The sequence below is a fragment of the Hypomesus transpacificus genome, chromosome 13, assembly GCF_021917145.1.
Source record: "Hypomesus transpacificus isolate Combined female chromosome 13, fHypTra1, whole genome shotgun sequence".
NCBI classification, from domain to species: Eukaryota; Metazoa; Chordata; class Actinopteri; order Osmeriformes; family Osmeridae; genus Hypomesus; species Hypomesus transpacificus.
This window is the reverse complement of record NC_061072.1, coordinates 12415357-12440615: the sequence shown is the minus strand read 5'-3', so window position 1 is coordinate 12440615 and position 25259 is coordinate 12415357. Positions and strand designations below refer to the sequence as shown.

The 25259-nt window shown below is 44.3% G+C and overlaps 2 protein-coding genes across 3 annotated transcripts; one reads left to right on the top strand and one right to left on the bottom strand.

The window, feature by feature from the left end:
• Positions 1–202: 202 nt before the first annotated feature.
• On the top strand, positions 203–3445 carry desi1b (desumoylating isopeptidase 1b). 2 transcript variants are annotated; one of them, XM_047032749.1, is made up of 7 exons: positions 203–600; positions 764–785; positions 1064–1133; positions 1265–1374; positions 1611–1733; positions 1877–1984; positions 2577–3445. In XM_047032749.1, exons 1-6 carry the CDS (start codon positions 510–512, stop codon positions 1968–1970), a joined length of 510 nt encoding a protein of 169 aa, XP_046888705.1. In that variant the 5' UTR covers positions 203–509; the 3' UTR covers positions 1971–1984; positions 2577–3445. The 2 variants fall into 2 exon arrangements, with proteins under 2 accessions (XP_046888705.1, XP_046888704.1); XM_047032748.1 differs by having other exon boundaries at positions 1877–3445.
• A 3608-nt stretch (positions 3446–7053) lies between these two features.
• shisa8b (shisa family member 8b) lies at positions 7054–21475 on the bottom strand. Its single transcript, XM_047032704.1, has 4 exons — positions 20850–21475; positions 14618–14742; positions 9419–9532; positions 7054–7586 (listed from the first exon to the last, which is right to left on the bottom strand). Exons 1-4 carry the CDS (start codon positions 21473–21475, stop codon positions 7054–7056), a joined length of 1398 nt encoding a protein of 465 aa, XP_046888660.1.
• Positions 21476–25259: the final 3784 nt, after the last annotated feature.

The window sequence follows — 25259 nt, the reverse complement described above, 5'->3', positions numbered from 1 at the left end:
CAACGTTACGTAATGTGTATTATGCAGACTTTCTATGGCATTAGGTTACAGTAGCCTATTGTAGATACCAACAGACTGCTAAAACAACTATGCTCAAACCACTATTACATTTCTATCAACAAAGTATATGTGTTAAAAGTATGCTTACTCATGCTTCAATTGTTATTGATTTGTTAATCATTTTCTCTTATGTAGCTTGTGTGACCTCATTATGTTTTCGTCAGAATGTGGTAACCCTCCTGCTGCCGTTTCATTGGTTCTGTTACAGCAGTGTTTTATTCACTCACACAGTGACACAGCATCACCAGCTGACAAGCAAGCTAAGGAGAAATATTTTTATTTCTTTACTTTGCTCTGATCTTTAGAATTTATGTATGTTTTGAACTTGGGTACTCTACTATTGTACTGTACTGTTTAGTTACCTTTTTGGCTATAGCTAGCTAGCTTGCTGGTTTGTAAACATTGTGACAGCTATCAAAGTTCTACATTTCAAGACAACAAATTGAACCATGGATCAAGCAAACATTTCGTACCTTGTAAAATTGTACGTTTACGATATTTCCAAAGGAATGGCTCGCCAGTTGAGTCCCCTCATGCTGGGTAAGTTGCTAATTTGACAACCTGAACATGAAATGTGCTCTTCCGCGGAGGGTGATGCCCGGTGAGGTGAGCTGTCAGGAAAACCCGGGGATGCTATTAGGCCCATAACTAACAAAGCTTATGGAAGGCACTAGAGTTACATTGCTCTCTTATTTCTTTACAGGGAAGCAGCTTGATGGGATATGGTGAGGATTTATATTATGAAACAACATTTGGGGAAAATGGCACGTTTGTTGACATTGAGAAATGTAGCTACAGGTTCTTTCTTTAAATTTGTCTGTTTAGGTTTTGGGACACATGCTACACTGCTTCTTGATGTACTGATATATTGTTACAACTTCTATTGGGACACCGGGACACAGCGTTTATCAGCCTTCTTGATACTGGGCAAAATATAAGGAGTATAATGTAGAAAATACAAAAGTGGATTATGGTCAAATGCATTGACATTGTTTTCACTCAGGCACACAGCTATTGTGGTCCACGGTGAGGAGTTCTTCTATGGTGGAGAGGGTATCGCTAACTGCCTGCCTGTAAGCTTTGTTGTCTTGACCTTTTTACCCTTTTGGTCCATAGAAGTTGATTTAGTGAAAGAATGAGCAAGGGTGCAATGGCGAAAAAGAGTTGTTATGATGACAAAGCGGTTTGAATGTATTGCTTTTAGGGTAGGACCCAACTAGGAGAACCCAACTCTGTAGTGGAGTTGGGGAACACAGAGGTGACTCAGGAGATTTTTATGGAGTACCTGTCTTCGCTGGGAGAATCCACATACAGGTAATGTGCTATGGACAGTCATCTGAACGTACTGAATATTGAATATCGGTAGGTTTTCTGTCTCTCATTCACAATATTTCCTATCTCTCTCTACTCTGTCTCTGTCTTTGTTTTGCTGTGTGATCTACAACTCTCAACCTTATCCTTCCCTTCTATTCCTTTTCTCTTTCATTACCCCCTCCTCTATGTCATCTTGTATCTCTCTCTCTTTCTTCCCTTCACCCCCATGACTCCAGAAGTAACAAGTACCACCTGTTGGAGCACAACTGCAACACGTTTACTAATGAAGTGGCCCAGTTCCTGACTGGCAGCCAGATCCCTGCTCACATCACCAACCTGCCATCTGAAATCCTGTCCACGTGAGTCACACAAACACACACGCTCACAAAATATCACAATTTATCTCACACTCTTAACCCTATTATGATTCACTCTGATCCATATACCTGAGCTTTCAATCAGTTTCTCACCTTATTCCTGGCTTTGTTTCCTCATTCCTCAGCCCATTTGGCCAGGCTCTGCGCCCCCTCCTGGAGTCCATCAGCATCAGTCCACCAGGGGGCAGCACTTTCAACGGCAACTATGGCCAGAGATAGACAGGCAGGAATGGGTACAGTTTAAATTTATGTAGGAACTGATAAGACAGTTGGTTTCAGGGCAGGAGATGGACAGCTCTAAAAAAAATTGAGTCCTCTATCTAGCTACCTAGATGCCAGACAGTCTGCAAGCTAACAATGGTCTAAAACTTTATTTGGAAGGTCCCCCTATTCATTATTCCCTATTAGACTGTCAGAAACCATCTAACAAGATCCACTAACCAGTTCGGTTTCAGTGGATGGTTTGTTGATTGCTAGAATATCTATGGGGCCCCTCTCAATAAAGTACTACTAAACCCAATAACCTTACCTCATTATCACTCCACACACCAGCCTAGCCTGACAGATACTTCAGATCCTTAAGCTGACTCTCCCTGCCCCCCAGTGGAACCCACATTGTTGGGACAGGACGTCAACACATTCCTGGACCATCTGAATGTAAACTAGGAGACCTGCAAGGTCTCTCTCAGTAATATACCATTGGGGTGTGCTTGATTAAGGCACCTAGTGGAACAAAACCATTGAAACAAATATGGAAACTCTGAAAACAAAACAAATGCACTTTGACTAAATGCACTTGTTTGACCCTGTTCTGCTCTCCTCCAGGCCCAGAGGTGCTTATCTCTCCTGCACAGGAGGGTGGGGTCCCTTTTTTTGTCCCGTCATTAAGTAACCCTTTTTGATCATTTCTTTTTTTCTTGTGTGTTTCTTCTTTGTCAAGACCTTGATTAGGGTAGAAAGGACAGCAAGAACAAACAAGGAAGGAACTCATCCAAGATCTGTTAGTTGAATGCCGACAGTAAATGTTATCAAATTGGTCATTTGTCCTGTCTTTACATTATAAAGTTGGAAATTATAAGACCAACCGTATTTTTACCAGCTCCAGGGTTCTTGAACACAATGGAAACCGGCACTTATATACATATATGACCATCAATGACCGCAAAGCACAGAACAACTGTGCTACTCTCCAGTTCAGATGTTAAAACTTTGTATTGATGGACAGGAATTAACCATATCTTGAAAGAAGTATTGAGGATTGTTGAAAGATTTAGTAGTACTGTTTAATAATCAAGAGTCAAGCTCTTGCCAACTGCTATTTTCCTTCCTGACAAACATCTGTAATTTGTTGCCAATATTGTATTCATGCCATTTTGTTTGTTGCAATTTTTCTGTTACAGTCTATTTATTTTTTAAATGAAAAAATTGTGTTTGCGGAATACAATTCCTTAAAATTGTTAATATAATTATCTTAAATGTAATATATAGTTATCATTTACTTTATATAGTCGCTTGGGATAAAATCATCTGCTATAAATGTATAATCAATCTTGTAAAACAGTCATTCTCATTTGGTGAATGAATTAAGCTGTGATGTGTAAAAATCCATCCCTTTATCTCCCATTTTATGATGTTAAGATACAGTTTACAATTTACCCAACTCTGCTTGATAAATACATTTTTCTCTACACTTATGGCTTTGTGTGTATGTGTGGTCATTGTAGTTAACACTGTGCTTAGGATGCACAGTCAACTGTAGTAACCTTTTTCTTAGTAGGTTTGAATGAATCACAGCTTTTATGCCGTCTTTTTTGATCTACTATATTTTCATATTACATTTTTGTTTAGATTAAATTAACATTTAGTATAGAACTGAGAAGGCCTTTTTGGTCAATTCTTAGGTCTTGAGGGTGTGTAGTGACATGAATGGCCACATGGTGGAAATAGAAATCAACACATTTTCTTTCTGGCTTTACACCCCTCCTAACTACTTGTCAAGTCAATTAATATAATTGGAAAGTCTCATGGTAAATGTGGGTACTTTCACTAATTTATTTCCCTTTACCCTTTGTTTATTGGACAAAGTCATTTAGCCAGATTGTGTTTTTATTATTTTCTTAACAAATAACACTGAATAAGATGCGACAAGTTGAAATAATAAATGTAACAATGGTTTTGTTATATTAACCCCATCAAAAGTAGCATCAGTAACTTAACAGTCATCAATAAAGAAAATGTCTATACACATGAAAATATTGTAAATTGCTTGGTATAACAAATAATCTCTTTGTTTCATATTATACCATTATCACAGGCTAAAATTGGTACTTGCTTGAAAATGTCCTTACATCCTTCAAATCCATGTTTTAATGTGTCATGTACAGAAGACATATCAACACTGTAGAACCAAGCCATTCTTCTTTAGTTTGTTCTTTTAGTTTGTTTTGGTTATTTACAGAACTCTGTGTTCTCTATCTCTCCTGAACCAGTACCAGACACTGGCCACTACCACCCCTACCTCATGTGTTCCTCATAACCTCTGATGCCCATCACCATATCAAAGGAACAATCAATATGATATTGAGCCAGGTATACCATTCCAGTAGCTGACATATCATTACCTCAAAATAATAAACACTTTCTACTCATAAATCTTATCTGTTACATTGTTCATTAAGCCCTTATGCAAAAAAATAAATATATGAGAAATCCTTTCACATAAACAACATCATACTAGAACATTAATAAAATATACAACTGTTTTCTGTAACACATGATTTTCAGATTTTCTCGTAAACCTAATTTGGTATGATCTGTAAGTCATGTGTTTTCTAACAAATAATCACATGAATACATAGATGTACACTGTTATACATTAATCGCAATGTAACAAAAAGCACAATTTTACCTGATGGACAAAGGGACATATTCAGGTTGAAATATAATGCAAAAAAATGGTGTCATACCGGAAAAATATCGGAAGCACTTAATTCATCGTTAAACATTACAAAGAATTACTTACATTGAATATATATAATGTATCTGCTGTATATTGCTTGAACCCCTTGTGATAGCAACTTTGAGGATATCCTTGCTTGTTTATTTGGTCTATCCTTTTGCTCTGTGTGTTGACCAGCTAACTGGTGAGTGTAATATTCTGTGTCGTTCCTATACTGTGCCTCGTCAAAGACGTTTGTGTATCCCTTGTGTAAGTGATTTGTGTGCTGTCACAATAGTTTGGTGTTGCATAGGACAGGCCATGACTTCAGGGGAGGCAACTAAACATCCGCCTTTAGCCACAGAATCAGTCACGCTAACTGCTGCTGGCACAAGAGTCATATACACACAGCCAGTCCAGGGAGAGAACACATGCTGTTGTTTCAGACCACTGTACTTACAAGCATGCTTTTTCTCCAGGGCTTTCACCAGGGAAGCTGGCAGAGGAGAGAGGCTGGTTCTAAAGTGATTGGTTATGGGGAGCTGTAAAGCGGAGGGGCTGGGATAAATGTTATGAAGATAAACTGGAAAGAAGGTAGTAAGAGAAAGTAAGCAGTTAGTAGAGAAAGAAAGTGGGATATGGGGATATGGGGATATGGGGAGTTGGAAGAGGACTGTGAATGGCTCAAGTGATAAAGGTTGCTCTTCCACCTTTGAAGGCTGGGAAATTTGGGATCTCGTTTGACATTTTAAATGCCATGCCTGTTGATCACTCCCATATGAATCCCTCAGGAGGATTGTGGCATGATTGCCAATAGGTCAGACACTGCAGTGGTGTGAACGTGTGCATGTCTGAATTCTACACAGTCAGTGTCTTGTCTTTAAATATCCGAGGTATGAGGTAATGCAAGCATTGTGTGTTGTTGTAGCCTTTGTCACACTGCTTGGTGTGTAGTGTCAGTTAAATTGTGCTGGATCACAACCTTTCACCATAGTACAATACCATTGGCTCATTGCCTCATTTAGTCCTTATTGACTGTATTTACATCCCTGCATTCCAATGGCTACTGTGATTGTAATAAAATGCCACATTAAACAGTTTTCTATTACACATTTTGGAGCAACATGAGTGCCAGATCTTTTGGTCTGTATTGTATGTCAAGTAAACATGCAGTAACCTGTCTAAGTCCTTCTCTCTCAGGTACTCTGAGTTCCCCTGGTCTCTCTCTTAGTCCTCTCCTGATCCACACAAAGGTTCTTTCATGTATGGCATGTTGTGCTCCTCATCCTTTGGAGATAGATGACCCCTGCAATTGCTGCAGAATATACAGTATGTTTCTACTGTCCAGACATCAGATGTAAATGTAAAATAACTGTAAAGCTGCAGGGTTGATTCCCCTTTAACTGACAGCCTGAAGGGATTTTACACATGACCACACACACACACACACACACACACACACACACACACACACACACACACACACACACACTTATAGTCATGACCCTGACAGTCCAGCAGAAACAATCCAGATCTGTGGTGACTCCTGTCTCTTCTCCCCGAGGAAATTACATGTGTTGTATAGCGTACGTTTCTGTGTGTATTCTATGTCTCCCTCTTCCTCTTTATTTCTCCCTCTCTCTTTCTCTCACTTCCTCTCTCCATATTCCCTTGTCTGCATCTCTCTGAGTCGAGCATTGAGGCCAGGGTTGATAGGAGCTGACACGATGATGGTATTGTCCCCGTCCAGTTAATGTGGCCCCAAGGTGCTCCACCCCAGTGAACTGCTTGGATGGCTAGAATACACTACAATCTAACAGACCAGAAAACTGATGGAGGTGAGGGAGTGAAGGGGGAGGAGGAGTATATTTGTGGAATTGGATGTAGGGAGTGGGAGCTGAAGCTGTATGGCAGACAGGAAAGGCAGAAGTCGTCAAAAATAGAAAGATCCTTTGAGCCACAAAAAGATAAGAGGAAAATTAAGGAAAGGTGACCATCTTGAGCTTAGAAAGTGTCTTCTGGAGAGTGACTTGGTCATGTCTACTTCCATGTCCATATGCTGTCAGGCTGAAAAGATTGTAGTTCATCAGTCATGAGTAATGTTGTGTCTCTGTCTTGTAGTTACTCTGTACTCCTGTGTCGTTTATCTGACAGATATAAAATGTTTTCTTTTTCCTTTCTTTTGTGGTTCCCTTATTACAGTTATTTATGTGGTTTTATTATATGTAGTTTATAAACCTCTTCAGCTAGTTTTAACTTGTTTTCTAGGTTTTTTAGCTAGTTTCTTTCTTCTGTTCCCTAGTTTCCAACATCTCTCTTCCTTCTGTCACTCTCTGGTGGGACCATGGTGCTCTGAATCTCTCCTCAGACAGTCACCTCAGTCTTGCTGTTGGTGTATGACTTGTGTCTGGTGTGGTGGTAGTAGGAGGAGGGTTGGTCAGGGGGCAGAGGTTCAGGGTGCCCTCTGAAGGCCTGGGGCTGGTTGTACAGCTCTTGCAGTGCCTCTATGCTCTGCTGCCTCCGGACCGAGTAGGTAGGGTGCCGGCGTCCCGTGGACGAGTGCACAGGATGGGAGGACTGCCTGTGGACATATCGCCCACTCGAATCCCAGGATTTGAAGGCCGAACTGGACAACAGGGGGTGGGTGGTGGTCTTGGTGAGATGAGAGCGCTCCAAGTGGTTGGGGGGGATGGAGATGGAAAGAGGGGCATGGAGGTTATGGGGGCCCAGGGATGCGTGCCGCTGGTGGCCCTGGTGGCCCTGGTCAACCTGGTGGAGGTAGGACTTTTCTTTCTGGTGCAGGGATGCATGATGGAAGGCCGGGGCTGCTGCAGGCTGGTATTGAGAGAAGTCCATCAGCGGATAGCTTTTATAGTAACCTCTGGAGGCTGTGTCCGCTGCAGGAAAGACAAAGGAGGATGGCGTTGGGGGAATGGGGACACACACACAACCGAAGAGAGAGACAGAGAGAGAAAGGGAAAAACACAGAAGTTATGTGAATACCCAATAAGTACCCATTGATTGCATCTAGACCATTTAAGCACTCTGGGCCAAGTGGAAGTCGATAGTGTTTCCTCTTTTGCCCCTCTGAGAGCCATTTCCCCTGGGTCATGGGTCATGGCCCGCTGGGCCCCTGATTTATACAGACACATAGAGCTGCCTAGATTGTATGTGTGTGTGTGAATATTTGTCAGTACACATTAGTGTGTGGGTTACGATGAGTTTGAGTTTGAGGGATGATTTAAGTGAGTCTTTTATGTTAGTTCATCGGATGATTTCAGGGTATGTAAGTTAATGAGTTTTAAATATTTCTCTTGCAGTCTCATCAGTTACCCCTGGTTGACTGCCAAGGTTGAGGCCAGGGTGGAGTATGTGTTCTGCTAATGATCATTAGGGTCAGGACACAGGTTTCCATTGAGAAGGGTTGTATAAATAGGAAGGTCTGGTTGCAGTGTGTCACACAGCATCAGCTCAGGTCTCAGGGGAGAGGTCAGTGCCTCTGCCAGCCCTGAGCAGTGTGTGTGTGGGTGTGTGTGTGTGTGTGTGTAAGTGTGTGTAAGTGTGTTCTATCATTTAGTATCTGTCTTTGCCCTCTATGAATAGACATCATTAGAGTCCTGTAACGTATGTCTCTCAGTCTCTCTGAGTCATACCTCTGTGAACCAGGAGGAACAGGGGCAAACTGGCACTTTCCTTTCTAGGAAGCTCATTGGCTGTGTGTGTCTGACCCTTCTCAGAGGTTAAAGACCTTAGTGCAAAGTTGTTCACAACATTTTCATGGATGAAATGAAAATTCATTAATGTTTGAATTGAATCAGATGAATGTTAACATTTTGGGACAAATTGGGTAAGTGTAAGTCTATGAGATAGAGCCTTGTCATGTTTTTGAGGTAGGTAGGCTCCGGGTCAACTCTCTCAGACTCTCAGACTCTTTGTCTGAACTCTCTCTTTCAGACAAAGCCTCAAAGTCTTTGGTGATGAGTCAAGCCTTCTTTCCATTTGGCAACAGCTTTCTGTATTCTGTTGGTTAGTCTTACAAACCTTTGCATTGCTCAAGGAAATTGCATTATTCAAGAGATTCTCATCTAAAAGTCTCAGTCAAGTCTGTTGATCAGTCAGCCGTCGTCCTTCTCTGATGTATGGCTGTGTGCATGTGTGCACTTTGATATGTATCTTAACATGAAGCAAGCCAGATGACAGCGACAGTGTGTAATATAATCAGTCGTTCAACGTGACACAACAATGTGAACATCTCTCCTTAATAAGGATCAGGAATCAGAAACGGTCTTGTACCCGTTAAATCTACAATGTTACAACTGTAAAGGGCCTACCAATCAGGCTCATGAAGAGTGGTAATCAGGCCAATGAAATAATGGATCATTTTAGAGGAATTAGCATAAGCTGCCTTCAAATATGTTGACAGTGATATGTGATTAGTACATCTGACAGGCTGCATGATCTCAATAGCAGTTGGCAAGGACATGGTCTTGGTGGCCCTGTGTGTGTGTATGTGTGTGTGTGTGTGTAGTAGCAGCCCTGAGACTGTAGCCCTGTCAGAATGGTCTGGTTCATTCATTACGCTTCCATGCCAGAAGGTGAATCTTCTTACAAGACCACAGCTGGGAACCTAGAGCCTGTTTTAAAGGTTACTGTGTCAGACTGAGTTAGGATCAACACTTACTGCTGTGTCAGCCTCTAACAGTGTCTAATGTGTGTGTGTTCTACTTACCCACAGCCTTGAGGGAGGTGTACTTGTTGAGTGCCAAACCACTGAGATTGCTGTGGGGGTGAGGCAGACCTGGGCCAAACTGAGACAAACCTGCATTGTTCAGCTGGTAGTGTTCTGTAGAGTGACAGGAATGGATGAAAAGAGGGAAAGAGAAAATGAAGGAAGAACATTTAAACAGAGAGAAATAAAATACACAGGTATGGAAAGAGAGAAAGATGTGGAGAGAATGAGTCACAGACAGAGATAAGAACACAGCTATCTTTCCACAACCTTTTCACAATCAACAACAATCCACACAGTTTAAGGCAAATCACACACCTCTCAACTTGACTTGCCTTGACTGACTCTGTATCAGGGTAGGAGCTGGGGTGAGTGGCTAGGAAGTGGCAGGAGTAGTGGTGAGGGTGAGTACCAGGGACAGCAGAAGGGTAGGGGCAAGGGCCAAGGATGAGGTTGTAGGTAAGTGTAGGGTTGGGCCAGTGCCAAGGTGCCACGAGTTGGAGGTCTCTGTCAATGACCTCCTGTCATCTGGTGCTAATGAGGCATCACTGATCAACAATGGAACAAACACAGCCTCTAATTGCATCAATGAGGTCTGCTGATGCACCCATCACTGCAGTCTGCCAGTCAGTCAGGCCCCACAGGCACAGATGAGAAGTAGGACACTTACACACACACAAACACACACACACACAAACACACACACACACACCCACACCCACACACCCACACACACACACACACACACACACACACCCACACACACCCCCCCACACAAACACACACACACTCAGAAACCCACTGTTTGATTGATTACACTTTGCCATGTGTATTCACTTCCCCAAGGCGTAATATGTGTGTGTGCACTAGGTGCAAAGGTTTGAATAGTGACGTGACCATGTAGAGATAAGCATCAGCTTCAAACACACCGCTGTCTGGAAGCGCGGCCGGGACTGACAGTTCTGACACACACACACACACACATGCACAGCCAGCCTCAGAGATGACTAAATACTAAAATCTCAAGTAAAGTAACAAAAGAGAGAAAGATCGGGAGAGAGAGACGAAGAAAGAGAGAAAGGTGCTGAAGGGAAGAATGTATGGAGAAAAAGGGAAGAAGAAATGAAAAAGAGTTCTAAAGAGAGCCAAGGGTTAGAGAAAAGGATGGTTCAAAGACAGGATGTGAATGAATGCAGTACTGAGTTTGTCAAAGATTTGAGGAAATTGTGCTAAGTAGAGAGGAGAAATGTCAAGATGTCATTAAACTACTTTGAGCCTCCACCTTCGTATCTCACACACACATACATACATTCATACACACACACCTCATCTATGCGTGTGCAGCATCTTGGTATTGTGTAAGCTGATTAGCTGTGGAGATGGCTCCCATGTTCCTAGGCTGTGGATTAACACGTGTGGACATACAGAACTCTGCTAATCCAACCACTGACCTCCCAGCATGTGGCAAATGATGTGGCATTATAAATGGGTGTGTAGATTAGAAAATCCACTCTCTAAATACATGTTCCTTCATCATCATCATCATAATATCTTCCTCTGCCTCATGATTACTGTTACACTCCTTATCTCTCTCTTCCCTAACCCTAACCCTCTTCTACTCCTCCTTCCTCCCTTCATCTCCTCCTTCCTCCTCCTATTCATTTTCTATCTACCCATCGTCTTCTTCCTGACCCTTCCCATCTCCCATTGCTTCTGATCTTCATCTTTCAGTAAGTGGTCTTGAAAGATAAACTTACTGAACTTCCTATACCACATCTTGTGGATCAGAGTCATCTCGATCTTCACAAAATTCACTGTATGATGATTTTGACTACAAAGATGAGAACTATGATGAAGATGACTAGGGGGATGGTTTAAAGAAGGTGGTGTAGAGGGGGATGATGGTTGTGGTGATGATGATGGTGTTGATGATGATAATGAAGATGAGTGAGAAAGCAGTCTAAAAGGAGGTCTGCTGCGTGGGCAGAAACTCGCTGGGAGCAGGCTTTGTTCAGCTTTAATTCACTGTGCAAATAAGACTTTCTTTCTGAAAGAGAGAGAGACAGAGGGAGAGAGAGATACAGACAGACAGACAGAGTCTATCTTTTCTCCCTTGCATGGTCATTTCTTAAAATCTTAGCGACCCACCTAAGGAGGCACAAGAGGCCAATACATATACGTGAATACATTATGTAACAAACTCTGTGTGTCTGGAGCCAGTGCAGGACTGGGACTAGGGTGGCTGAGAAACCTCAAGAATGATGTAGCTGACACTGACACTGACACTGACACTGACACTGACACTGACACTGACACTGACACTGACACTGACACTGGGACTAGGGCTGGGGCTGGGGCTGGGGCTGGGGCTGGGGCTGGGGCTGGGGCTGGGGCTGGGGCTGGGGCTGGGGCTGGGGCTGGGGCTGGGACTAGCTGTGTGTGTGTGTGTATCAGGATGTGTATGAGTTGGCATGGGTGTGTTCGCTACACATTCAACCATAGAGCCACCTGCTCCCTATGTCTCCCTATAAGCTTTTGTGCTTGTTCATATCCGTGAAGTTCTAAGAGACCATCGAGACCAGCAAGCACGTGTAGGCTTTGTGTGTGTGTGCTGTGTACACTAGTGTGTGTCTGTTTGTGTAACGGCATATGTATGTATGTGTGTGTGAGAGAGAGACTGAGTGTGCTAGCCTAATGGTACATAAAAAGAGTCTTAAGCGCCCTGGGGAGTGTGATAAAGAGGATAGAGCGTAGCAGGACGTCTGATGTTGGGACGAAAATGAGAAAGGGAAAAAGGGGCCATTACTCTGCTAGTCCATGCATCAAGCACATGAATACACCCCCCTGTACTACTGAAACCTCACTTGGAAGGTCCTGGTGAGAAAGTAGTTTACATTCAGATCTAATGGAAGACTTAATTTGGAAAAGAGGGGAGGGGGGCGGCTCGCTCATGCTGAGATGGCTGGTTTGCAAGAATAGCTGGTGTCAGTTTGGGTCCTGAGGGTGTAAGTAAGGATAGGGAGGTAGGAGAAAAAAGGAGGGAAATATTCAAAAGAAAGAGAATGTTCATGTCAGAAACCCAAGGATAACAGGGAGTACAGATAGCTTTCAAGCCACTTCATACTATCATCTTAGTCAGTTCAGATTTATTCGCTGCTAATATAAGCTGCTAATATAAGATGCTCTCCTTTATTTAATTCTTACATCCATTTCTATCTGTCTCTATCTCAAACCTCCTAACCTTGGACTACACTATCCAATACTGTCCAATGCTGGGTAAAGTTGGGTTTAACGCCTCTCTGCTACGTAGCTAAGCTAGTCCCGTTGGCTCAACAATTTTCTCAGGAGCCACTCGGAAGTGACTGAAGAGATGAAGAGGTGAGGTGGGTCTAATTCCCAGGCTTTGGCTTAGCAGGCTGACACAGTCCCATGGAGCAGAAGAGACCTTGGGTGTGAATCCTGTCAGTCATACTTTCACCCACCTAATATGAAAATAACCCTACATGAGGATAGACCCGGTTTCTAGAGCCGGATTAAGGAAAGGAATCCAGTAAACTGGTGTTGTGACATACATCATGGACGTGTCAGTGCGTGTTTTGTACATCATCAGGATTGGCCTGGGAGTTCTTTCATCGTGGCCTGTCAGTGATCAGCTTCAGAGTCTCAATGATGCGCTGTCATTGGCCAGCTGTAGCAGCATGGCAGTGGGAGGTACGAGTGGACACATGGTTCAGAAACCCAGGAGCCAAGCTCCAGTCTCTCATGGAGGGAAGGGGTGGTGGAGAAAGGGATGGGGAATGAAATGGAAAAAAATTGAGGTAAATTTGAGGCAGAGACAGAGAGAGAGACATGTGGTGGGGAGTGGTTTATGAGTCTGGCAGAGTCTACAGCTATCACCGTGAGTCTTACATTTGTGATGACCAAATCCTCTAGGCGATAGCGACGTACTGTGCCACCGTGTGTGAAGGATGGTGTGTGTGGGTTTGTGTGTGAGGGATGGTGTGTGTGTGCAGGCCTGTTCTAAATAGGCAGCTGGAAGGGTGAGGGAAGTGGTAGGAGGTCTCTCAGATCAAACGCTCCCCTTCACCACACACACACACACACACACACACACACACACACCGTGAACAGATCACAGAGCTTTGGTGGATCTGGATGTATGGAACTAGTTCACTCCCCCTGTGAATGTAATTAGCATGGTGATTGCTGTTGCTTTTGTCATGGATGTGCATGTGCATCACATTCCACTTACTGATCAGCGCAACGCTGCTACACAAACATGTAAACGTCATGCATACTGTGCATACAGTGTGTATGCTCGGTTGTGCCTAACAACATGGGATGGTGGACAATGACAATCCATCTTAGATACTACTAATACTTTTGCCTTGAGCTGTTCAGGTTCTTACACAACCACACTTTTGTGTGTGCTGAAAGTCACAACAGTATTGGAAGTACCAAGATCCTGTTTGGAGACGGTCTGTTGACGTATGCACTCTAGTATTACCCAGCACTCTGCTGTGTGTGGAAGGACCCTGGTGTGGTTGGCTGAAGTGATACAAAAGAGACTGGCTGCTGCAGAAAGTTTCTAAACAGAGGAGAGAGGAAACCCCATGTTTTACAAGGAGGGAGAGAGAGATAGATGGAGATTTAGAGAGGGAGGGAAGGGGCAGAAAGAGAGAGGCGGGGCGAGAATGAGAGAGTGAAAGAAGGAGTGATAGAAACAGAAAGGGGGAGAGAGAGGTAGCAAGACAGAGAGAAAGAGAGAGAGAGAGGCCTCTGGGAAAAACAAATGCAGTGGCAGAAAGAGTTTGGGCTGTTTTTGTTTTTCCACAGAGGAACAAAGAGAAGCCCTCCACTTCCTCTTTCTGTCTGCTTTGATGAGTTTGGCTGAGAATGTGTGTGTGTGACTGTGTGTGTGTGTGTGTGTGTGTGTGTGTGTGTGTGTGTGTGTGGGGGGAGGTATTTGAGCTATAGTTTCTTTTTCTGTGCCTTATTCTTACATTGATATCTAAGTGTGTGAGAGAGAGAGACAGAGAGAAAGAGACAGCGAGAAAGAGAAATAGAGAAAGACAGACCAAGAGAGAGAGAGAGAGAGAGAGAGACAGACCAAGAGAGAGAGAGAGACTGAATAAAAGTCAGTGAGCAGTTAAACACATCACTGTTTTTTGTCACACATAACTGTGTGTGTGTACTTACCACTGCGGCTGCGTAGCATCCTGGCAGAGATCCCGTTGGCCCCTACTCCTATGGGGGGGCTGGAGACGGTGCTGTCCACGGAACTCACCTCCCCCCCAGGCTGCTTCAGAAGCTCTGTCAGGGTTCTGCGTGGAGAAAAGCGTCCATCTGTCATCTGTCATGTAGCAGAACAGCATCGGCTAGCGACATTTAATAATTGTACATTTTAGTTAGACAAATCAGCGCCACACTGGAAAGAGCAGCATTATCTATGCTTGCTGCATTGTCTCTCAGTCTATTGTGATACTGTACACTGTCCAACATTTCCTCCCACTTGACCAACAATCCATTAAGCGTTTCCAGCAGCAAACACGTTCATCACTTCGTTTAAACACATTTCCTCTCTCAGTTTGCTGAATTGACAGTTCTCTGCCCTTTGATCAATAATTCAAACAGTGGTGCCTGTGTTGCGCTAAGTAAGCTCGCACGCACGCAGTGGCTGCCGAGAACTTTTCCCTTCCGTGCGTGAAGGACTGGGACCACACTGAGGGTCTGCTAGAGGGAGAATCCCTCTTGTGCCAGAGCTGCCAAATACTGTTCCCTTAGCTAATGCTCTACTGGGATTTCTGTGATGTTTGTACATGTATGCAAGTGTGTCATGGTGATAAGATCGATGCCCAGGGACCCAACGTTACTGGTACTGAGCTACCTCTGTGGAGATGTTGTGTGTGTGTGTCCATTTGTGTGTGTGTGTGTTAGTGTCTGAGGAAGACATGATAATCTGGTTGTTTTTTGTGTATTGTCTTGTCTCCAGGGATTCCTCACACATAATCACTTTCAATGTGTGTGTTTGTATGTGTGTGTGTGTGTGTGTTTGTACATTTGAAAGTAGATTGTAGAATACATTTCTAGTATGAGCGTTCTTTATGTGACGTGAGCCCAGCTGTGTGAGTGACCAAGTCTCCTTCTTTCTTAACCCCTGAATCACAGTTTGTGTCTAAGAGTTACAAGCTGTCCTCATCTCTTTTTCATTGCCATCTCAGTCCTTAAACCTGTCTCTTTCTTTCTCTCTCTTCCTGAAACCTACTTTCTCCCCTTTCTTTTCTCTGACTCACTGGTTGAGACTTGCCTTGGGCTCCTCTCCTCTCTTCTTTCTAATACTTTCTACAAACTACAGCATCACATTTTCTCCTGGTTTGGTTGTTGACCAGATGAAGAGAATCCTCAAACCAGACTAAGTATGAGAGACAGATTCATTAAGGAGATTGTGGTCTGTCAGATTTTGGGGCTGGTCTTTTCATTAACAATAATATTCCGTTTTTGACATGAAGGAAATGCCAGAGTATCCTCCTCATCCACATGCCCTCTTGGAGGTCAAAACAAAGTCAGATGATCGACTGTATTTCTGTCTCTTCGTACGCTGTAATACAGTATCTATTTCTACATGTACATCATTATTTAACTGGCCCAACAGTATCCATCCCCAGCCTCTTATGTAAGTCTATCATCCGAGATTTGTGATATCATGGCTAATGCTTAGTGGTGGTGCAGAGTTATCCATTCATTACACAGACTGTGAGATGGGCGCCGGCTAATGCCCTGTAACAACCAATTAGCTGGCCTCTATCAGGAGCCCATATATCTAATCAGCTGCTCTCAGAATGAGTCTTCATCACTGCTGAGAAGCTGGATCCACTTCTCAGCTTCACCCTCATCCCGATGATAGACCAGGCAGACATGCATGTACTAACAGACAGACAGACAGACAGATAGGCACACAGGTATACAGGTAGAATTGCAAACAATAGACGGACAGACAGACAGACAGGCAGCCATATGAATAAGGTGATAATGTTCAGTGGATGTGTGTGTCTCATTGCTTACTGTTGTCACCCGGCTGAACAGATCAATCTATCAATCTGAATCTATCTCTCTGCCTCTGTTTCTATCTATCTCTCTTTCTCTTGCTCTCTTGCTCTCTTGCTCTCTTGCTTTCTCTCTCTCTCTCTCTCTCTCTCTCTCTCTCTCTCTCTCTCTCTCTCTCTCTCTCTCTCTCTCTCTCTCTCTCTCTGTCTTGCTTCCTCTCTCTGTCTTTCTCTCCTCCCTCTCTCCCCCTCCTTCTTCCCCAAATGTATTAGGGGTGTGGCTGAAACTGGTTCAGAGTAATCTGTCAGGCTGGATTAAGGTGGTAGAGCAGTGATTTACACATCTTCAAATCTGCTCACACACACACAATGATGTTCCCATTCAGATAAGAACCGAAGCAGAAACGTTCGTCATTGAAGCCTGAATGCTGTTCCATTTGACCGTATCTTCGGCAACATGACATCATCAGAGGAGTCCAAAATTCATCACCCACACCTCATTAAATGTTTCCTCCCACTTGTTAAATGAGTGTGTGTCTCAATGAATGTGTGTGTGTGACACACATACACACACACACACAGCTGAGCATGGGAGGGGTGACTGAGCAGCTAGGGTGTGTGTGTATGGGGGGTGCAAGGTGTATGCAGGAAATGGGATGCATTTGAGAAGGTTTGGGGGCACGGGGACAGAGAATATCACATTCTCTGTGGCACAAAGGATTCCAAATGGAGTAGGTGGGATACATTGGATAATCTCAAACTCACACACACAAGCTGGCACGCACACACACACACATACATGCACACAAAATGTAGTTATACATTTTTGAGGTCAGATGAGTTAGGTTTGTCTGAACGAGAGAAGAATAAGGAGTGACAGATGCTGAAGGTAACCTGGAATTGGGGGATGAAGAGATGGAGGAACGGAGGGGGGAGAGGGGGGAGAGGGGGGAGAGGGGGGAGAGGGGGCTGGGGTCCCTACCTTTCCCCCCTCACGGATTTTCTCAAACAAAACATGCATTTCATGTGTCTTTGACTGTGACTCAAGCATATTTAAAGCTGTTCTGATTCATCACACACGTCAGACACAAGTCACACAGTCTCCCACTTTCTCTCTCATCCCTCCGTCTCTCTTTAATATGGAACAAGTCATGAAAGTCACATTGAACCAGAGCAGGGTGAGGCGTAGCTCATCAAAGGAGGGATGGGAGGATGCAGAGATGGAGAAATGGAAAGGTAATCCTCTCTGTGGAGTTCTGTGATCCATGTGCATGTCCCTGTTGTCATCTCCATATGTAGCTGTGTCTTATCTCAGCTGTAGGGCATTGTGGTATAAGGAAGGTCAAATCCTATGTCCGAACATGACATAACATCTAAAAATGCCCTGGGCCTGATTCAGTTAAAAACATATACACTCACACGCAAATACACGAACACGCTGTCTAACATTCTTGACACACATAATAACTCGTATTCTATAACGTGCAACAGAGAGAGCTTCTCTCATTAGCCCATATACATGTATACACTCACACACACGCATCCACCATATTAGTGGGCAACATCTCCAGACCACTCCCGTGTCAGTTCTCCCCCCTGGTGTAAAGTGGATAAAGTACACCACGCTATCTGTGCCTTGAGCCAGTGTCCTCTGAATGTTGTGATTTGAGGCATGCTCTCACAACCTAAATGTCACCCTCCTCATTCTGGATGTTAATTGAACTATAAATCACTACATGTGAACTCCCTGGCTTTGTCCATGAAGGTCATTGTTGTTTGTTTGCGGTCTTCATGCAAAGTCTCCACTTGATGCCTTCCATTACGTCTGACGTGAATAACCTGAGGCTGGGCAGAGTGGCGCAATCCGGCCCTTTGTGAGACTGGTTTGTGCTGAGTGCAAATGGGCTGAACCAACTGCGGTGATTATTTCGGGGGGAGGTAGGGTGGCATCACGAGAGGATGTGTGGAAGAGGGGCGATATGTTTCTCTTCAGGAGTGGCTACCATGCCACAAGATGGCTGACGGGAGAGCTACGTCTCCCAGAATGCACCACGCAGACAGGTGCAAATGCCTCAGCAATCTGATTAAAGTGGGAGCTCAGGTGTGGAAGAGAGAGAATACAAAAGAGTGGACGCACACACCAAGCAGCGGGGGCCGTACCTGGTACAAACGGAGTTTGATGCCAGAGGAACTTTGAGCTTGCGTATACCGTTGGTCGGATCCAAATGAGGAGCAACTTTATGAAGGGTCTGTTTTGCTTTAAAATTATTTATGTTTGCTTCCTGAAACCATTTTTGTTGGTGAATAAACACACTTTTGCCTGCTCTGTCCGGTTGTGACGCACTGTCCTACACCCCGCTTAATGGTCCACCCTCTCATGATACCACAGTAGCAACGCACACCTGCTCTAGTACACTGTCGACGAGAGGAAAGGACAGGATAGGAGAGCATAGGAGAGGAGAAGGTTGGCGAGGAGAAGAAAGAAGGGAGGAGAGAAGATGAGAAAAGAGAAAAGGAGAGGAGGGATCAGGAAAGGAGAATTAGGAGAGGACAGGAGGAAATACACATGTCAATTTGAACATATTTATTTAGCCTTGTTGTGTATTTCTACCAAATGACAGGAAGGAGGTCCCAACACTGTGAGTGGACGGAGCAGCCAGAGAAATGATCGTTACAGTCAGAAATGCTACTTTCTGCCAGTTGCAGTAATCCACATTGATTTATCTGGTAAGAAGGGTTAATCTAAGAGTGTTTATGTGATTTAAAGAGTTGTTAACCTCCCAAGATTAGTAATACTGGGAATACTTCCCCTGTGTGAGACAGTTTTCCATCCTGACAGCTGCTGAATGATCCTTGCAGGAATAATGGGCGGCCGTACTAAAGCAGTTCTTTAATGCATCACCAGGATTCGTGACATACTGGGAAATTCTTCCTTAACTCTGCCTCATCTGTAAGGTCGTTTTTCAACATTTGCATTTTTCCCCCCTACATTTGCATTTATATATTTTCCACCTCTCCACATTGGTTGACAGTTGATGCTAAAGCACTCCAGATTGGTCGAAGTACGTGGATATAATAGTGAATGATATGTGCACGATGTGCCTGCTAACAAACAAGGACCTTAGTGTGAGACGGATGGAACTGAACCAAATGGAATGAAGATATATTTAAGGAGACAAAGAGGAAGAGAGACATATTTCACAAAGAGAGAGAAACATAGAAAAGTAAAACCTTTTCCTCCCTCCAGTTCTGCTTTAGAACAGCAGACCGCAAAGGCCCTGAGGCACTGGAAGAAAGAAAGGAGGAGAGACCGGAGGAAAGAAATGGCCATACAAAGAGAGGGATGAGAGGGAGAACAGACAGGTTGATGGGAACCATGAATGCGTGGGGGGATTTGAACCCATGCCGTGCGGCTGTTTGTGGTAATGATGCCCTGAGGGAGAGACTGAACTCTGGGCTGGATATTTAACCTGACGATCAGAGGGGAGCAAAGGAGTGAAGGAGATGGGAGCTCAATGAGGAGTCACATTCAATAAGATGAGAGTTGGTGTTTTTGGTGGGTTCTGTAATAAAAGCTATATCATTGTTCTATGCCTACAGGTATTGCACTTCATTTACTTATTCATAGATCATGTGTAACTCTCCCTCTGACTTCTCAACCTGCACCCTTACTCTTTTTTATATTTTACCCTCTCCTGAGCCTGGTAAACAGAAATATCTGTGAGTTTATGGTTAATTTGCTCTCACTGATGGATCTGTCCACCCTTCCATTCAAACTAATTTCCCTCCGACCAGAATCTGGTCGGGCCAATCACAACCGTTTATCTGATGTGGGGCAGGTTTAGTGGGATGACTTTACAGAGTAGAGCCCTTTAAGGTATTTCTGAAAACAACCATGAGGAGGTTTAGTTGATCTGATTGGTTGTATCCATCAAATTCTATCTAATTGCATCCAGAGGCATGAAGTTTGCATCTACATGCTCCTCCCTCTACTGCCTCCAGGGCATAGTATATTAGTAGGTAAACAGCATATTACCCCGCAGTTAATTCTGCGTTCAATATGAAGGGAAGATAAATGCAGTTAAGTGTATGTATAAAGTGATCAGGCACACACTGACTAAGTTTGTAAGATTGCGATCAGATTCTGATCATATCAGTGTAGTCTGAGATGCTTGGTATTTCCAGAACACGTACACGCACACCCATCCACCCCCACACACACACCCTGCCACACACACACACACACACCCACCGACACACACACCCTCCCACACACACACACCCACCGCTACACACACTCACTCACTTCCACACACACACACCCTCCCACATATACACTCACTTCCACGTGTGTATCCCCTCCTCTACCCCCTGTCTCTCCTGCTCACCTGGAGTTGCTGAGGTCGTTCTGGCCTGCTCCTCCTCCTCCCCCTCTGCTCTTCTCTAGGCCCAGCTTGGTGAAGATCCCCACCAGCACCATGATGGCCACCACCCCACAGATGATGTACACAATCATGTGGGTGCTGTCCCGTTCTTGGTCGCCCTGGCCCTCAGGAACAGTTGCCACAGGCTTGCCGGTGTTGGCCCAAATGGGCGTGTCATAGTTGGAGCAGATGGTCTGGTCCAGGCGTTGCTGGCGGAACTGGCAGCAGAACCGGTAGAAGCAGGTTCCACAGCAATGCAAGAACACGCCAGCGTTACAGTTGAACGGAGGGTCCCATTGGCCCATGACATCATAGTAACCCTGACAACGAGTTCCAGTGATCGGAACTACATCCTCGTCATCTGTATCACCACTGCTAGGCGTTGACAGACCCGTTTCCAGGGAAGCCTGTGTCGTGATCTCCTCGTCAGAGAATGAGGCCGTCTGATTGTCTGTCAATGTGTTAAGGTCAGAGGTCGGGCTCTCTGTTGCCGTGGTGGCATCGTGGTCCTGTGCAAGGCTGGGCCAGGTTAGGAAAACGAGGGAGAGGATGAGGAAGGAGTGGGAGCTGATTGACTGGCTGCTCCTCATTACCGTGGCTGGAGGCTGGAAAGTGTGTGGGGGGGGTGGGGGGGGGGGAGGGGTCATATGACAAATAGAAAAGCTTTATGTGTAAGTCCATGGGAGTACAGTACACACAGAAGGTTTTACTTTACATTTAGTCATTTAGCAGACGCTCTTATCCAGAGCGACTTACGGTAAGTACAGGGACATTCCCTGGGGCAAGTAGGGTGAAATGCCTTGCCCAAGGACACAACGTCATTTATCACGGCCGGGATTCGGTCTGGCAACCTTCAGATTACTAGCCCGATTTCCTCACCGTTCAGCCACCTTCAGCCTTCTTGCCTCGGGGGGAATGTCCCTGTACTTTCTGTAGGTCGCTCTGGACAAGAGCGTCTGCTAAATGACTAAATGTAAATGTAAATATATAAGTAAATGTAGAACTGTAAAACAGGGTTTTTAACAAGAGGCAACCCAACGTTTGTGTTGAGAGATGACCTGTCTTTGGAACATAAACACAATATTGTATTGTTCTTTCTGTGTCTCAACTGGAAAAATGGAAGTGCATTGATCCTCTAAAATGTCTAACTCAATCAATCATATGTACTGTACTGCATTGATCAATTCCAGAAAACATCACACAGAGGAGACATGTTTAACTGTTCGAATTCCTGTAAATCTAATCACTGGGTTTTTACATTGATCTAAAAAACCTAAATCCAGGATAGGCAGCAAGAGTTCATGTTATCTAATCACTTTAGGAACTAACACAAAAACTCTTCTTACCTTGACCCCTTGAAAACCTTTCCTGTGAAAAACTCTTTATACTACAGTCCAGTCAGGTAGATACATCCACAAACTTTACACTGTATCTTCCCTCCAAGTTTCCCTCCAAGGGTTTGGTGTTATCCTGTTCCTCCCCATCATCCAATGACTTCGGCAATGTTATCCTATAATGTAACCAGAAAACACCTCTTGTTCTTCTCTCTCCTTTTTTTCTTTTGACTTCCCTCCTTCCTTTCTCTCTCTGCGCTAATGTGTGTGTGTTAGTGTGTGTTCAGCTTGTATTGGCAGGTGTTGGTTCAGACCCGTCCAGTGGTGCTGTAATCCCAGTGGAGCGCTGATGAGCTTGTGTGTGTGTGTAAGATTGGGTCTGCGTGTGTGTGTGTTTGAAGTTGAATACGCTTGGCTCAGAGCTTTGTGAAACGCAACAGTTCAGGAGCCAAATGAAATCCCCTCTACTCCTCCCCTCTCACCACACGCCGCGCCACATCCACAGAGAGAGAGAGAGATAGACCAAGAGGAGTGTTTGTGTGTAAAGGAGAGAGAGAAAAAAGGAAAAGCAAAAGGAGAGGGAGGGGGAAGCTGCTCATATCCAGCTGCTGCTCACATTGTCCCGAGAGAGAGAGAGCGATGGAGGGAAAGACGAGGAGTGAGAGAACTGCAAGGGATGTGTCTTCCACAGTGTGTGTATGTGTGTGTGTGTCTGTGTGTGTCATTTTGTTTGTGGCTCTATAATTTCTCCAGTACATGTATGTTCGAATATAACCACACGTGTGCTAAAGAGGACAACTAAACATCTGTTTGTGTCACTTCTGTTGTTCCAGGCTACTACATCTCCTTGAGTCATCTCACTCAGATCCCGGCGTTCTCTTTCCTCTGCTCTCTCTCACTCACTTTCTAAATTGTCCTCTCAGCCTATCCCTTGTTGTGTGTGGAAATAACGTGTGTGTGTGTATATATGTGTGAGTGTGAGGACTGGAGTATGTGTGCATCTAACAGATTATGTCCAGACATCCAACTTCAGGATTCACGTCCTTGTGTTTTCTTTGTGTGTTAATCTGCACCTGAACAGAAGACAGAGCCATACCCTCAGATTAACCCACACTAATCCAAACCAAGCACAATCTCATTACAAACACCTGCATTCAGTAGATGGCTGTACCTTTCACGCTATTCCCATTTCTCTCTTCCTCTGGTTCATCTTTCTCTCTTCATCCTACTTTGCCTCTCTCTCTCTCTCTCTGTCTCTCACAGTGATGTCAATAATGATTGTACAGGATTAAAAAAATGTGTAAAATGATGTAATATACATAAATTTTTAGTTTTGAGATGAGAATTACACTCTGTAAGTAGTGAACTAAAAGAGAGAAAGAGAGAAAGAGAGAGAGAGAGGGGGAGACAGAGAGATACAAAGGATGAAAAGGGCAGATGTGGGGCAGGAAGGGGAGGTGGGGGAGTGGACAGTATCTACAAAGGCAGCGTGGGGGGGGGGGGACTGAGGACTTGAGCGTAAAAGACGGAGATGTGGATTGAGAAAGAGATAGCTTGAGGAAGATAGAGAGAGGGAGGGAGAGTGGAGGAGAAAAAGAGGGAGGGACAGAGGAAGAGAGAGAGAGGGAAGGAGAGAGAAAGAGAGAGAGGAAGAGAGAGAGAGAGCTTGAGGAAGATAGAGGAAAAGAGAGAGCAAGAGAGAGCGAGAGCTTGAGGAAGATAAAGAGACGGAGAGAGAGAGGAAAAGAGAGATAGAGGGAGGGAGAAAGGACGAGAGAGCATGAGGAAGATGGAGAGAGGGAGGGAGAGAAGATGAGAGAGACAGGGTGGCAAAAGTAAAAGGATTATGAGTTGCAAAGATTGAGGGGAAGGGAGGAGTTTCTCAATACACATAGGTGACAGCAGTGGAGGGAAAGAAATACGACCGAGCTGGGATTGAAGGAAAGAAAATGAACATACACAGAAGAGGGTTGATGGGAGGAAGGGATATAGGAAGTCAAGTACCAGGCAGAGGACGACAGAGTCTAGGTCAGGATTAAAGACACACAGGAAGACAGATTTAGCAAGGTTCTGAGACAAGGTGTGCATGTGTGTGCTTGAGTGTGTGTACTAACAGGTGTGCTGCAGGAGGTGCACGTGTGTGCTGATTTCAAATGGTTGTGTAGTTGTTGTGTGAATTCTGATTAATCCTCTGGAAGGAATGTTATGCTTGAACGAGATTTACCAAGTAAAAGTAAAGAAGTGCCCTCCCCCACAGAGAGGACATGGTATAGCAGCAAAGAGACGCCTCTTAATATTTCATCCTGTTTCGTAGTCATAGATATTAGTCTGCCAGGTTTCTGAATATTCATTTATTATTCCCCTTTGTTTTTTCTAATGCCTTTAAAAAAACAAAGTGTTCATTAATTGAAGCTTGCTGCTTCTCTGCACGTGTATTTCTTGTTCATCTTCCCTCCCCTTTCTTCTTTTTTCACTTCTTTGTTCCCCTGTCCCTTTCATGTTCCCTCCCCATCTCAGTCTCTTCTCCCTTGTTCTTTCTCATTCTGTCGAAGCAAAAAATACACATATTTCTAACGAGGAGGAGATAGAGATGGGTCCTATCTGTCTTTTCTGCACGACCAGTTTTCAGATAGGTTCAGTGTGGTCCAGAAAAGTGGTACGGAATATCAAAACCAAAGACCAAAACATTCAAATTAAAATAATGTATTTAACTACACAGAGTAAGATATAAAGTAGGTTCAATCATTTCTTATAATCTATACTTCAAAGGTAACTAATCAAACAACTACGTTGCCGACTTGCAGAGGCATAGCGTAGCTGTTTTTTTTTTTTGCGTATGTGTGTGTGTATGTGTGTGTGGGGGCTAGCTGGAGTAGGACCTGCAGCCTGGTGGAGGAGAGGCTGTGATCAGATGAGCATCTCCCCTAATGAGGAGCCTCTGGGCTGGGCTTTGATGCTCTGGTGCTCTTGGGCCCCTGGAGGCCTGGCTAATCACTAAAGCTTGGGAGTTGACCTCTGACCCTTACAGAGAGGGGTGAGG